This window comes from Nematostella vectensis, chromosome 15 (assembly GCF_932526225.1).
Source record: "Nematostella vectensis chromosome 15, jaNemVect1.1, whole genome shotgun sequence".
In the NCBI taxonomy this organism is placed as follows: domain Eukaryota; kingdom Metazoa; phylum Cnidaria; class Anthozoa; order Actiniaria; family Edwardsiidae; genus Nematostella; species Nematostella vectensis.
The window spans coordinates 10,611,708-10,627,486 of record NC_064048.1 but is presented as its reverse complement, the minus strand read 5'-3'; the positions used below and the strand labels follow the sequence as shown (position 1 = coordinate 10,627,486).

Below are 15,779 nucleotides of genomic sequence, written 5' to 3'. Positions count from 1 at the left end.
ACTGGTGTTCAAAAAGGAGCCATTAATGTAACTACTTGCTACGGTAGTCTACCTACGTCGTGTCTAACTTTGACACCTTGACTGGTGTTCAAAAAGGGGGCAATAATGTAACTACTTGCTACGGTAGTCTACATACCTCGTGTCTAACTTTGACACCTTGACTGGTGTTCAAAAAGGGGGCAATAATGTAACTACTTGCTACGGTAGTCTACCTACCTCATGTCTAACTTTGACACCTTGACTGGTGTTCAAAAAGGGGGCAATAATGTAACTACTTGCTACAGTAGTCTACCTACTGTGTAGTGTCTAACTTTGACACCTTGACTGGTGTTCAAAAAGGGGGCAATAATGTAACTACTTGCTACGGTAGTCTACATACCTCGTGTCTAACTTTGACACCTTGACTGGTGTTCAAAAAGGGGGCAATAATGTAACTACTTGCTACGGTAGTCTACCTACCTCATGTCTAACTTTGACACCTTGACTGGTGTTCAAAAAGGGGGCAATAATGTAACTACTTGCTACAGTAGTCTACCTACTGTGTAGTGTCTAACTTTGACACCTTGACTGGTGTTCAAAAAGGGGGCATTAATGTAACTACTTGCTGGGGTAGTCTACCTACGTCGTGTCTAACTTTGACACCTTGACTGGTGTTCAAAAAGGGGGCATTAATGTAACTACTTGCTGGGGTAGTCTACCTACCTCATGTCTAACTTTGACACCTTGACTGGTGTTCAAAAAGGGGGCATTAATGTAACTACTTGCTGGGGTAGTCTACCTACCTCGTGTCTAACTTTGACACCTTGACTGGTGTTCAAAAAGGGGGCATTAATTTAACTACTTGCTGGGGTAGTCTACCTACCTCGTGTCTAACTTTGACACCTTGACTGGTGTTCAAAAAGGGGGCATTAATGTAACTACTTGCTACGGTAGTCTACCTACCTCGTGTCTAACTTTGACACCTTGACTGGTGTTCAAAAAGGGGGCATTAATGTAACTACTTGCTACGGTAGTCTACCTACGTCGTGTCTAACTTTGACACCTTGGCTGGTGTTCAAAAAGGGGGCATTAATGTAACTACTTGCTGGGGTAGTCTACCTACCTCGTGTCTAACTTTGACACCTTGACTGGTGTTCAAAAAGGGGGCATTAATGTAACTACTTGCTACGGTAGTCTACCTACGTCGTGTCTAACTTTGACACCTTGACTGGTGTTCAAAAAGGGGGCATTAATGTAACTACTTGCTACGGTAGTCTGCCTACCTCATGTCTAACTTTGACACCCTTGACTGGTGTTCAAAAAGGGGACATTAACGAACTACTTGCTGGGGTAGTCTACCTACCTCGTGTCTAGCTTTGACACCTTGACTGGTGTTAAAAAAGGGGGCATTAATGTAACTACTTGCTACGGTAGTCTACCTACGTCGTGTCTAACTTTGACACCTTGACTGGTGTTCAAAAAGGGGCCATTAATGTAACTACTTGCTACGGTAGTCTACCTACCTCGTGTCTAACTTTCACGCCAGGACTAGTGTCCAGACAAGCGAGCTCATTGATTTGCTGCAGGGCCTTGTCCTTCTTCTCACGAAACTCAGTCGCCTGGACATACAAATAAAGGGTACCCAGTCAGCAACAGCACAAATTACCTTCAGCAACAAAACAAATAACCTCCAATCAATGTTATTAGACAAATTATATAAAAAATCGTGACACTTCTATTTTACACTTAATTTAACAAACTAAATAAAAAAATCAGCCGATGGAGATGCTTTCTCGCACTTGGTGTTTGCTAGGATGACAAAATGGCGGCTGACAGATACTCTTTAAGGGAGAAGCGAACGGGAGACAAAGGCTATATAGATAGATGAGTAACTGGTACAACATCCTCGGGGACCCAGGGCGCACTTGAAAGAATAGAAGTGAAAGATAGTGCTCTTTCTATCTCGCACGCCCCCTATGTGCCCGATCTCCGCGACGACCTGGGTCCCCGAGGATGAAACAACAACACCAACGACAATGAAAACAAAAACAACAACGACGACGACAAATACAATGACATCGACAACAACAACCAACAAACCCGAGAAAGGCCGAAAAAATGTTGATCACTAGATTTCAAGGTTTTTTTTTCATCATGCTGCACTTATACTGTTACCAAGGCCATCTCAACAGTTCAGAATCCGTGAGGTTCCTTTTGTATGTGCGTGTATTGGCTGTGATATGTGGGATAAATCATGGACTCACCACTTGTGTGGCGACGATGCTGTACCCTTCTATTGAAGTGTTGGTATCGTGGGAGGCGTATGACGCCCAAGAATGATCGAATACTGAACCCCCCATGGTGTCTAACGCGGTCCCGTCAAGACTATCGCAACACATACTGTTCCCCACAAGTGGCGACGGTAAGTCTCGTGATTCTGTGGACTGTTGAAAAGAAAAGGAATCCATCTTAAAATAAAGCTTTAAAAGTGTTCGTTCCCCTAAAGCGGGAACGGCAAGTTGCCTAACTCGGTATAATATTGAAAAAAATATGTTATATAAAGTCAAGAGCGTTGTTCTCGAAATGAAAAACCGTCCCGAGATTAAGGGGTACATGTGAAGATGTGGCGGATGGTTACTTTGTGTGTGTTCTACTTGCATTCATATCTTCTAAAGCTTAAGTGCGAAAAAGGGAGGGGTGAGGGGATTCATGCATCTTGGAACCCTGTAGAGTAAAGGCCTTACCAACTGGGCTTGTAGTTCTTGTTTGAGCGAAAACGGTCTTCTTTTTCGCTGAACTGGCGTACTTGCTGAGTAGGGCATGGAGCTAGGCGAACACGAGCTGTCATGGGGCTTGTCTCTGTTAGAAACAACATTTTATTAAGAAATCACGTCTCTATAGTGTAGTATTAGAATAATATAACGTAACATAATTTAACAGAATTAATTTGACATATAAAACTGTAATTGTTTACAGGGTGAGGGCTAGGCCAGTCAATCTGCATTGGACAGTTGACATTTGTCAAGATAGGCCTGCCAGTCTGCATCAGGCAGCTCAAGGGGTGTATTGTGAGACCCTGGTGTCCTGTATCAGTCCCACCCTGTTCCCTTCCTGAACTGGTGCCCTGTCTCATTCCCATACCCTGACATTTGTCAAGATAGGCCTGCCAGTCTGCATCAGGCAGCTCAAGGGGTGTATTGTGAGACCCTGGTGTCCTGTATCAGTCCAACCCTGTTCCCTTCCTGAACTGGTGCCCTGTCTCATTCCTATACCCTGGTGTACTGCAACCTTCCTGAACTGGTGCCCTGTCTCTGTCTCGTTTGTATACCCAGGTGCCTTGTTCTACCCAGGTGATTGTCTCAGCCCTTCCATGGTGCCCTATCTTCGTCCACTCTGTTTCAATGTCTGGGACATAACCTGGCACACTGTCTTACCCTTATATCACTCACCTTGGATGTTCATCAGTGAGGTCGGCGACAACTTGTTCCAGCCTGCTCTTCTCCAGCTTAAGTTCCTGAAGAACATGGCAGACAATTGCATAACTAATATCCGCCTGCTTCTCTGAAGCTTATGTTCCTTAAAGCAGCAATCAGTTTACATGTGTACCAGTTTATATGTGTAAAATATGTATTGTCTCCGGACGAATCTCCAGTGAAAATTCTGAATCTTTAGACTATCACCAGTTAACTGCTTGTAAATCTAGCACGCGGTTGGTCGAAATAAAGATTCCACACACATTTTCGTTGATCACGTTTTACTACTGAAACCCGTAAAAATCAAACAGGCCTCAAACAAGGGTACTTTTAGATTACAATAAGCAACTAAAATCACACCTACCTCATTTGCAAGTGTGAGTTCTGCTATAACGCTATTTAAATATTGTGTTTTTGTTGTCGATTCCTGGAGGAAAAAGATAATTGCCACTTTTATCAATGGCTTCATATGTACGAACAGTTTTGCAATATAAATATACGAGATAGGAAAACGTTGTATATAGCGCCGAGCGCTAACATGGCAACAAAGACAAAGTTTAAATCCTACTTGCGTGACAATGTGTTATTTGATACTTTGAACACTTTGAAAGAACATTACTTTGAGGAGAACTTGAGACCTCACTGAAATTGAAATTCTATTTTTGTTGGTGTTAAAGAGAATGGATTTGAACAGAGAAATTTGGAAGGTGGATCTAATGTAATGGTAACAAATTATAAAGGATAACATTTATACCTCAGCAAATTCTTCACGAACATTTTTTAATTCTTCAAAGACAACTTGCTGCAAAAGAGAAGAAAGGTCAGGTATATGACAAATTCTTGGACGGAATGAACATTAAACAAATACAAATAAATCCATCATGGTTGAGTGAATTTCACGCTAAATTTCGCGCGCAAAACGAATATGTAATTAATTATTCTTAATTCCTATGCTAAATTATTTCCGATTGATTTTGACACATTGGTAGGTCTGAGGGGTAGGTCTTGCTGCGCGCGAGGGGAGCATGTGTCTTCAGTGATTTCACCTATTAAAGATGAATTTCACCAAAAATATCACTTTGTTCTAGCCAATCAGAAAAATCAAGAAATCATTTACAGGATTCTGTATTTCTTTTTTTCTTCTTTTTATACATTAATATAAGTCTTGATTTTACATATCACATTATATCATAAATAAGATATACTATATAAAAAACGTATCTTTTATAAGTCGAGAACACCAACCTTTTGTAATCCTATAGACTCTGTCAATTCTTTTTTCTGAGAAGCTAGTAGAGATATTTCGCTTTGCGATTGTGTTAACTGAAAGAGAATGATCCATTTTGACTCAATAGGGAACTTTTTGGCACCCTTCTATTCTCGACATCTTTGTAATAATAGTCTCTATCAGCCGCCAATTTTGTCATCATAGGAGAACACCAAGTGTGGTGGTAAGGCCTTATTTGCCATCGAGTATGTCAGATAGTCAAGGTACGATAAGGTAAGGCCTTATTTGCCATAGAGCATGCCAGATAGTCAAGGAAAGGTAAGGCCTTAATTGCCTTCGAGCATGCCAGATAGTCAAGGTAAGGCCTTATTTGCTATCGAGCATGCCAGATATTCAAGGTAAGGTAAGGCCTTATTTGCCTTCGAGCATGCCAGATAGTCAAGGTAAGGTAAGGCCTTATTTGCCATCGAGCACGCCAGATAGTCAAGGTAAGGTAAGGCCTTATTTGCCATCGAGTATGCCAGAGAGTCAAGGGAAGGTAAGGCCTTATTTGCCATCAAGCGTGCCAGAGAGTCAAGGTAAGGTAAGGCCATTTTTGCCATCAAGCATGCCAGATAGTCAAGGTAAGGTAAGGTAAGGCCTTTTTTGCCATAGAGCATGCCAGATAGTCAAGGTAAGGTAAGGCCTTATTTGCTATCGAGTATGCCAGATAGTCAAGGTAAGGTAAGGCCTTATTTGCCATCGAGCATGCCAGATAGTCAAGGTAAGGTAAGGCCTTATTTGCCATCGAGCATGCCAGATTGTCAAGGTAAGGTAAGGCCTTATTTGCCATCGAGCATGCCAGATAGTCAAGGTAAGGTAAGGCCTTTTTTGCCATCAAGCATGCCAGATAGTCAATGTAAGGTAAGGTAAGGCCTTTTTTGCCATCGAGCATGCCAGATAGTCAAGGTAAGGTAAGGCCTTATTTGCCATTGAGCATGCCAGAGAGTCAAGGTAAGGTAAGGCCTTATTTGCCATAGAGCATGTCAGATAGTCAAGGTAAGGTAAGGCCTTATTTGCCATCGAGCATGCCAGAGAGTCAAGGTAAGGTGAGGCCTTATTTGCCATCGAGCATGCCAGAGAGTCAAGGTAAGGTAAGGCCTTATTTGCCATCGAGCATGCCAGATAGTCAAGGTAAGGTAAGGCCTTATTTGCCATCGAGCACGCCAGATAGTCAAGGTAAGGTAAGGCCTTATTTGCCATCAAGCACGCCAGAGAGTCAAGGTAAAGTAAAGCTTTATTTGCCATCGAGCATGTCAGATAGTCAAGATAAGGTAAGGTACGACCTTATTTGCCATCGAGCATGCCAGATAGTCAAGCTAAGGTTAGGCCTTATTTACCATTGAGAAAATCAGGTAGTCTACGTACTGTAGGGTTACTCCTCCTTCATGGACAACAGCTCAGTCTTACCTTTACATTTAAATCTTGTATATTTTCTTCTAATGATTGTTTTTCTCTTTCCTAGAATGAAGAACAATAACTGAGTAAGAGCGGATTTCGTAGATTTTACATGGAAAAGCAAAAATCTTGAATCTTACCAGAAGAGAATTTCTATTTTGGAGACTGTTAGCCACTTCTTGTGTTTCACTTACTAGAAAACAGGGGAAACTAAGGTTATTTACCTTAACTATTGGTTACTGCTACATACAGACATTCTGTAACTCTCGTCAATAATTACAAACAGCCAAACCCCTTTCTGACTTTCGTCATTCAAACTAACTAAACGCATTTTGTGACTTTTGATTGGTCAGAGAATTATGCATTTGTGCCAAAAAGAGTGGAAAATTGAAAATAATTCAAAGATCTTGCATGACGTAGTCTAAAAGGCGATTTAGCTTTAGAAAACGGTCAACGAAAGCTTCCAGTTACGTTTCTTTGTATTTGTAGTAATATTCAAAAGGGACTAAAATGCGTGTAGGGGTGTAATGCTTTATTTTCTTGGAAAATTTTCTTGGAAATGCGAGTCTTGGTGTGATGGTTGGGATTCGTGAATAAACAACCAATAAATGAATCTTTTAGTGCGAAGTGCGCTACCGTGCGGTCACCGATATAAAGATTAAAGAAATGTAGCCAATCAGCACCAAGAATAACAATGACACGAGCATCTTTTTATGGAGAAACAAGTTTCTATAACATACCTGACTGCCTAAGATCGGCATTTTCTTTTTCCAATAGTTTATATTTTTCTGACGTATGTTGCAAGCTAGAGCATTAAGCAAACACAAAAAATAATCAACGTCATCAAACATAATAAAATTTAAGAAAACAATCAAATGAGTTGTCAATTCGAACTAAATGTATTTAAAGCAGCAATCGCAAACATATAATCGAAAAAAATATTTCAAAATTGTACAAGAAGTGTGTCTATAATAAGGTTCTTCGGTATGAATGCTTTTTAAGGAAGATGGCCGGTTAAATAGATAGCACGGATTTGTCTTTTGTCAGTGGAGGTTTTCGGCCCGCAAATACGTTATCGGCCGGAAGCAAACTGGTGCGTTTGCCGCTTAAATACAGGATAAAGTTGTATTGTTAAAAATGATGAGTTTAAAAAACAACAAAATTAAAACAATAACAAAATTGTCGTGTCCGTTAGATCTACGTTCTTTAATTAATACGCCGAACAAGAGTAAGTTCATAGGCTTAATTTGGTCACATGGACCTGATGCTAGATTGAACCTTACATTTCCATTATGTACTTTATGTATGACATGAAGTCAAATGACACGTTCCCTAACCCTATATGAAGTTCTACACTTTGGTCATACATGGCGTAATTACGTACATTTGCATCTGTTTCTTTAGGTCCGTTAACTCTGCTGTCAGCTGGGCGTTCAGCTCATCAGTTAAGTCCATCTGCAGCAAAGTGAATGAAATTAATCAGTTTCTTGCATATTTTTTTCTCCTGAGTACGCCCACTAGGGAAAAAAACTAAAAATCTGAAGCAACGACTGTATAAAGCTGACCCCATCATCCCACACGTCATCCATGTGTAGACCATCCATGTGTAGACCATCCATGTGTAGACCATCCACATGTAGACCATCCACATGTAGACCATCCACATGTAGACCATCCACATGTAGACCATCCACATGTAGACCATCCACATGTAGACCATCCACATGTAGACCATCCACATGTAGACCATCCACATGTACACCATCCACATGTACACCATCCACATGTACACCATCCACATGTACACCATCCACATGTACACCATCCACATGTACACCATCCACATGTACACCATCCACATGTACACCATCCACATGTACACCATCCACATGTACACCATCCACATGTAGACCATCCACATGTAGACCATCCACATGTACACCATCCACATGTACACCATCCACATGTACACCATCCACATGTACACCATCCACATGTACACCATCCACATGTACACCATCCACATGTAGACCATCCACATGTAGACCATCCACATGTAGACCATCCACATGTAGACCATCCACATGTAGACCATCCACATGTAGACCATCCACATGTAGACCATCCACATGTAGACCATCCACATGTAGACCATCCACATGTAGACCATCCACATGTAGACCATCCACATGTAGACCATCCACATGTAGACCATCCACATGTAGACCATCCACATGTAGACCATCCACATGTAGACCATCCACATGTAGACCATCCACATGTAGACCATCCACATGTAGACCATCCACATGTAGACCATCCACATGTAGACCATCCACATGTAGACCATCCACATGTAGACCATCCACATGTAGACCATCCACATGTAGACCATCCACATGTAGACCATCCACATGTAGACCATCCACATGTAGACCATCCACATGTAGACCATCCACATGTAGACCATCCACATGTAGACCATCCACATGTAGACCATCCACATGTAGACCTGTGTTTATTTTCATCCATGCTTATTTTTTATTTATTTGATGCCCATGAATCACTACGAGTTACAACACAGATTCTCCAAGTGGAACCAAATTTGAAAGTAATGAGAGCACACGTAGCAAGCTGTAACATAAAATAACTCGTGTACAAGTCATTGTACCTGAGCCTGGACAGAGGAATACTGATCTAACAGTCTCTTGTTGTTTGCCTGTAAACTCTCAATTGTGGCCATCATTTCTTGAGCTCGATCCCTGAAGAGACAAAATATGATGTTGAGCATTTTATTGAACGAAATTAGTTGTTTTAACCATGGCGTCAAGCAATACTTGGACACTTTCCTTTTTATACATGTGATTAACAAGATCGTAATCTTAACCTAACCTTAGAAAGTTCATAAGCAATTGCAAGAAAACCTCAGAACTCTTAGTTTTTATGTTGTGGCTGCCTTTTTGGATTAAGCTCTGCACAGGGTAGAGAGTATTTTTTTTTCCAGTCATATTTTTCTTACCAGTCGTTTTTCTTGGGTGACTCTCCACCAATACCTTCAACGCTATCAGTGGATGCATTAGGAGTGCTGGTGGCTGTAACAGAATAACACAATTAAACACGGGGTTCTGGTATAAAAGGAATAAGGCAAACAGTAGGAACATACAGTGCACTTACCTAGGTCTAATCCATTCTGGACGAGAGAGCCGAATGATGGTGACTGCAAAATAGGAAAGTGTATAGATGTCAGTCTGAATGCAAATGCTCTGGCCTGAAAGTGGTCCAAATACTGTAACAATGAGCAATAGACTGTTTCCGAGTATTGGTGCATTGTTCAAATTCATTAAAAGAACCATTTCCATATCACAGTACCTAATAGGCTTAAGAAACGTTTTTTTGTAAAAAAAAATTTGTGCATTTCGGCCTCACGTTATTTGCTTTTTGAAAAAAAACTACATATTATTCCGTAATACAAAGAACAGATGGCCATTGTAAGAATTTTTTTTATTAACCCAATTATATTTGTATCTGACAATATGGATGTGGCAGACTGTGCAGCACTAGCTCTTATTGCAGTCATCACAGTTACCAAAATAACCCCCCCCTCCCTCAAAAAGTTCTCACTACCTCCCCCCCAATAAATATAGTTCTTACTGTGCAGTTGACAGTGACTGGTGAATAGTACTGCTCCTCAAGACTTGCCATACTGGAAATATAATAATAAAAATATTAATAAATAACTACAATCATAATAATAATAAACAATCACTTACAACAGCAACAGCAACAACAACAACATTAACAATCACACCCACCACCCCTCTTTCACACCATCACACGCCCACTAATAATATTTTTTCACTTAAAGTAATCAATGTATGGCTTGCATAGGGTGAAATGAAATTAAACTATCCCAATGAATAGTATGGATCAATGGATGCTTTAAAAGTTCGGTGTGCATAAAAAATTAAACACAGAGATTGAGGGGATTTATCTAGCCATTAGCTTGTCAAAAAGGGTTTGACAAGTACATTGTAAATATTTAGGAGGGTTGCTGAAAACTGACAAAGAATCAGAAATAGCAACCCATTAAAATTAATTCATCATGTCTAGACATGTCTCTCAGTAAAAACCTATTTATTATATTGACCTACTTCTGTTATTAATGGCAAATAAATGGCATAACCACCATATTTATGTTTTATTTCAAGATCTGGCTGAATTAAGTGATTTGTGTAAATCTTGGAAAGTATGACAGCTGTATGAAGAAATACACTGAAATCATCTAAAGGTCAAAAGCTAGAGTTTCTTCTGACAAGGGGGGTGGGGGTGGGGCTTGGTGGGGGAGGGGTTGTTTAGTGATTACATTAAGCATTCTCATAATTGATTACTTTCATTAACATACATTTTCGAAATAAGATTCTACTCCAATTTTTCAGTTTTCACAGGCAGGGGGAGGGGTTGTTTAGTGATTACATAAAGCATTTGTTCTTTGTGCATTTCCTTCTAGCCCACATTTCTCTTCAAAATATTCTTCAATCAATATAGCAACCTTCCAGACCATTTGAGTAATTTTCTGAGCCTCCATGGCTACTGGCCTGACACAGCCATGGCTACAGTCCTTGTACCCCCTTACTACAGGACTGACCGCAATCACCTCCCACCCTTCCAAATGACTAGAGACCTGACATCCCCCCCTCCCTCCTCCCTGCCACCCTTTCTCTGGATACAGTCCTTGTACTCCCTTACTACAGGACTGACTGCAATCACCTCCCACCCTTCCAAATGACTACAGACCTGACATCCCCCCCCCCCTCCTCCCTTCCTCCCTGCCACCCTTTCTCTGGATACAGTCCTTGTACCTCCTTACTACAGGACTGACCGCAATCACCTTCCACCCTTCCAAATGACTACAGACCTGACACCCCCCTCCCTCCTCCCTTCCTCCCTGCCACCCTTTCTCTGGATACAGTCCTTGTACCCCCTTACTACAGGACTGACCGCAATCACCTTCCACCCTTCCAAATGACTACAGACCTGACATCCCCCCCCCTCCCTCCTCCCTTCCTCCCTGCCACCCTTTCTCTGGATACAGTCCTTGTACCCCCTTGCTACAGGACTGACCGCAATCACCTTCCACCCTTCCAAATGACTACAGACCTGACATCCCCCCCCTCCCTCCCCCCTTCCTCCCTGCCACTCTTTCTCTGGATACAGTCCTTGTACCCCCTTACTACAGGACTGACCGCAATCACCTTCCACCCTTCCAAATGACTAGAGACCTGACACCCCCCTCCTCCCTTCCTCCCTGCAACCCTTTCTCTGGATACAGGCCTGGAACCCCCCCCCCCCCCCTGGCTTTTGGCCTACCACCCCTATTCCACTTAGAACAGGCCTCAAATAAAACAGTAATGCACCTCCTCTTTCGGATCTCATCAATCCACTCGCTGATGCCTGCATGGTAGGTGGTCAAGCTTATGTGAACATCCTGGCCCTCGGGGTCCAGAATCAGGGACAGGTCGTCCAGGTTATCCGCAAACTGGAAAATAATAAAAGCATTTTCATTTAGGAACAAGTGACTAGTTGTCAAGATTATCAGCAAACAGGAAAATGATTAAATTACAGTACATACATTTTAATCAAAATATGTTATAGAAAATTCCATTTGGTATATTTTTTTATTCTGTGTTAGAAAGACTACTTTACATGTATTTTAAAAACGTGAAGAAGAAGTAAAGAGCATTGAGAATCAGGTTCAAAATTGCAAAATGGCACCAAGAAAAAGATAAATGTCAGGTATTATTTTAGATAACATGGCTGCTTGAATAACACAGCAGCACTTATTTCATTTAATGTCCCAGGCAAGGCCCATATTGGGAGGAGGCGGTCCTTCTAAGATAAAATAGCACCTTTAACAACGAGAAGGGGTAAATATCCTCTAAGGACCAAAAAAAATTATTTCAATTAATAAAATGCTGCATCAGGCAGGCACTCCCTTCAAACAAACAGCCATCAAAGTCAACATGGAGGTCTATTAAGAGCCAAGCATTTAAGGTAATTCCCTTGAATTGCACTGCGCACGACTTCTGCGCATCCTAGCGCGCGCCGTTTGTTCGAATTTTCTGGTAATAAATGCCACAGTTGTACAAGAAAACAAATCAAAAGGTGCGCTTTTTTAATTAAAATCACTTTGAGAGAAAACGAAGTTGGTTACGCCCATTTTTTATTTGCTCAAATAGTTAAATATATGGAAAAATGATATACTGAAAGAAGAAAAAAAGTTGGGTTGTAGAAGTTTGTATATTTTCTCTTAAAAGCCGTAAAATACTTCAAAATGGTCCTTTTTACTGTATAAATAGTGGCGAAAACAGTGTCTTTTAGTGCGATCTCTTAAATGTGATTTGTTTTGAATGTTAGGTACTACGGGTTATTGTTTGGGAGATCGGATTTTGGTAGCTCGACAAACAGAACTTAATTTTCTAAAGACTATAGGCACTCTTTTTGAAAACTAAAAGTTGGTATTTTTCCTCGCTCAATCAGGAAAAAACGTGTCAACTCTACGCCCCTCTGTTGTGAAAACGAGGTCGGTACCCCCATCTTTTTATTACATTTTTTGAAAGCCCTTAACTTCAATATTGTTTATGCCAAGTTTAAAAAAAATCTGGGTTGTAGAACTATTTCAAGGGAATTACCTTAAGGAAGGCACTTATTCTGGGGAGTCATTTATTCAAATATTTCCTCTTCCACAAGGATCTCATTGGGGAGGAGGCCCTTATTTAAGGGAGGGGCTTGGTATGTACCGCAGTAATTCAGTGTTGCAAGTCTTGTGTTCCCGCCCTGGAGAATTGTTTAATGTCCATCTATTTCCGTAGTAAAAATCTTTATTCGTGCTATGTGACCAATCACCAACAAACTGGAGGTCCTAATAAGCTAGTCCCATTTACCCAACAGCATAGCTGTCAACTCACCCGCATTAAGCAGGTGTCACACGATTTTGGAACTCATCAAAACCCTAATTTTTGTGAGAATGTTCATACATTCTATGTATTAACCCGCATAGGCTCTCTTGTTTTTTTTCCACATATTTACTGTATTTTACCCAATTTCATAAGATGTCTGTCCAAGATTGGTTGACAACCAAACAGAACATAAAATAAACCATTTGGTTTAGGGTAAGGCAATATTTTTAGCAAGAAAATACATGAAAGGTTCTTTTCTTGTATAATCGCCTTGCTACCTCCCCAGGGAATAAAACATGTCTGGTGCGTAGTGAAGCAAAGCAAAAGGATGTAATTATTTTTAGCTGCCATTTCCATAGAATAACACTATTTATTACCCAATTATCACACACTCCAGTTCTAAGTTTGGCAAAGTGACCCAAGCATCTCACCACTCAAAAACACTTGTTAAAAATTACTCACTTTGACATCAAACTGAGGGGGTAGAATTACTGGGCAAGCATTCTTACAGCAGGGGTGTCTATTTGAATAACTATTTGAACATTTTCCAACCAGAAAAGCCTTTTGTTTGCTATGACATGGCGTTTTTTTTTTTCCTAAATGCTCTCTCTAAAGTAAAAACTTATCTTCATTTCAAAATTCACTTCCTTTTCAATAAAACCAATCCAACAATAATTGCACACCCTCAATGATTAGAAATATGGAGCCAAATTGATCTTCCGAGGTTTATTTATATATTTATGAGTAGACAATGCAAATAAAGTTTATATGCTAAAACGTATCGAGGGAATTACTGACATAATAAATCTCGTTGGCGTAAGTCTCCAGGCATACTTGCTTTTTGTCACCGATAACAAAGGAAATACAAAGATATTATCGAACCTTGACACTACCGATAAAAGTTTATTTTTCACTGTCAAAATCTTTAGACAAATTAGAAAATATATCGAATAACAATTGAAGTATACATACTTATTATAAAAACAGTGTGGAAAAAGTGAAGAATTTGGGCAAAAGTGTTGGAATTGAGTTTAAGTTATATCAAGGCGCATAATGTTGCGATAATAACCGAAAAAGGAATGAAATGGGAATGACATGGGAGAAAATCATAATGAGAAAATCAACAAACCTTTGAGCATAGAAATAGTATCCTTGGCTGAAATAATATTATGTCTTACTATGTCAACATTACAAAAAATCGAAGCGTTCGCCAAAGATGTCGCTATTTTAATGGTTGCATTTCCATACCAACAACAGATCAAAAATATATATATACTGACTGCATTAGCCGTTGGATAATACAAAGCCTCTTATGGTTAATCGGCTTTTAGATTCGCGACAGTGGAGAAATATAAATATAAATTAGTATAACGTTGATCCGACTTAGCATTATCAACAAGGATGAAGTTTAGATAGCGCGCGATGATAGATTTTCAAGTTCCAATTTCCCGCTAAAATTATAGAAACATTGGGTGATTTCTCTGTGTTTTTAGGTAAATTATGTGAATTCTGTTATCTGTTACCTCTGGAGTATTGTCGTTGGAGTCCTTGGCCACAGCAGTTCTAAGGTAGCTTATAAGACGAGAAACAGGCACTTTTCCGCTATCGTCCACCTCGCAAGCGTAAAATAAACTGTCAAGAATTGCCTCCTCTTTTAGTTTAGACAATTCGTGTTCCTCTGCTGAGGAATCGTGATCCTCGCTCTCCTAAAATAACATTTTAACAAAGATTTGTTAACAAAACAAAGCAGAATACACATATATATGCCCAGAACTAACTTCAAACTAACTGGCCATTTGTGGAAATTTGTAAATAAACGGAAATTTCATCGCGGTTAGATTGTGACACGGGTCGTCTTGCGTGAGCGATTGACCGAGAACTTCTACCCTGCCGACGGCTATAAAGGGGATATTTTAATGACATCTCAACTTACCGACAAACTCATGACGTTTCCTATTCGCTGGGTTTCAATCTTGGTATTTTAGGGCCACTTCTGGGTCAGTAACCGTCGCGGTTTCTCGTATTTACATGTGCGATCAGTGAAAGTTGTTTGACTGCATATCGGCTCTTCGTGTCTTGCATGGTCCAACAAAACTTCTAGAAGTAAGGTAATAAACCGTTCGATGACTTGAAAGGGTCACTAAGTGATAAAATCACTAAAATAAAGTAGAGCTGTGGTCATTCTTGCAATAAACTCTTATGAATAAATCATAATCTATAGCTGCATATTTTGGTTGGAGCCAGTTTCCATTTGTTCAAAGTCTGAAGACTATTGTGCGCGCGCGCCTTATTTGGCAGCCCATTGTCTACATCACCAAATATGGAGTGCACGCAGCGTCACAATGTCACCTGGCAACACAAAAATGGCGGGAACTAAAGTACTTCAAAAGTATAAAGTATAAAGTAAACTTTTATTGGGTATGGTTGAATGATATATCTTTTGTTTGTGTGGCTGTGACCTTTTTTTTTAAAGAATGCAGACATGATCCTTCAAAGAGCACTGCTTTATTATTGTTTCTTTTATTTTAGTTAACCCTCCCAAAAATAGTGAAAACATTCAAGTCATGCATTTAAGTATATTTTAGCAATACAACTGTAAATTATACAAGCTCTCAAAATATGGCTTGTGTTAATCCTATTCTAGCGTAGGTGGTATATTTTAATAGTAGACACTCTAGCTTTAAAAGAGAAACACTTCAGAACAAC

The 15,779-nt window shown here is 40.1% G+C and overlaps 1 protein-coding gene across 1 annotated transcript in view; it reads right to left on the bottom strand.

Annotated features, from left to right (window-relative positions):
- Positions 1-15,349, bottom strand: part of LOC5512957 (inositol 1,4,5-triphosphate receptor associated 2) — a 44,377-nt gene extending 29,028 nt beyond the window's left edge. Inside the window, exons 1-18 of the mRNA XM_048722504.1 lie at positions 15,007-15,349; positions 14,597-14,779; positions 11,532-11,653; positions 9,769-9,820; positions 9,292-9,334; positions 9,137-9,209; positions 8,789-8,879; positions 7,502-7,572; positions 6,858-6,922; positions 6,258-6,310; positions 6,130-6,180; positions 4,698-4,775; positions 4,207-4,254; positions 3,817-3,879; positions 3,429-3,493; positions 2,724-2,838; positions 2,244-2,423; positions 1,503-1,598 (exon numbers count right to left, since the gene is read on the bottom strand). Coding sequence (XP_048578461.1) covers positions 1,503-1,598; positions 2,244-2,423; positions 2,724-2,838; positions 3,429-3,493; positions 3,817-3,879; positions 4,207-4,254; positions 4,698-4,775; positions 6,130-6,180; positions 6,258-6,310; positions 6,858-6,922; positions 7,502-7,572; positions 8,789-8,879; positions 9,137-9,209; positions 9,292-9,334; positions 9,769-9,820; positions 11,532-11,653; positions 14,597-14,779; positions 15,007-15,018 — 1,461 coding nt within the window. The 5' untranslated portion in view covers positions 15,019-15,349. The remainder of the gene's footprint in view (positions 1-1,502; positions 1,599-2,243; positions 2,424-2,723; positions 2,839-3,428; positions 3,494-3,816; positions 3,880-4,206; positions 4,255-4,697; positions 4,776-6,129; positions 6,181-6,257; positions 6,311-6,857; positions 6,923-7,501; positions 7,573-8,788; positions 8,880-9,136; positions 9,210-9,291; positions 9,335-9,768; positions 9,821-11,531; positions 11,654-14,596; positions 14,780-15,006) is intronic.
- Positions 15,350-15,779: the final 430 nt, after the last annotated feature.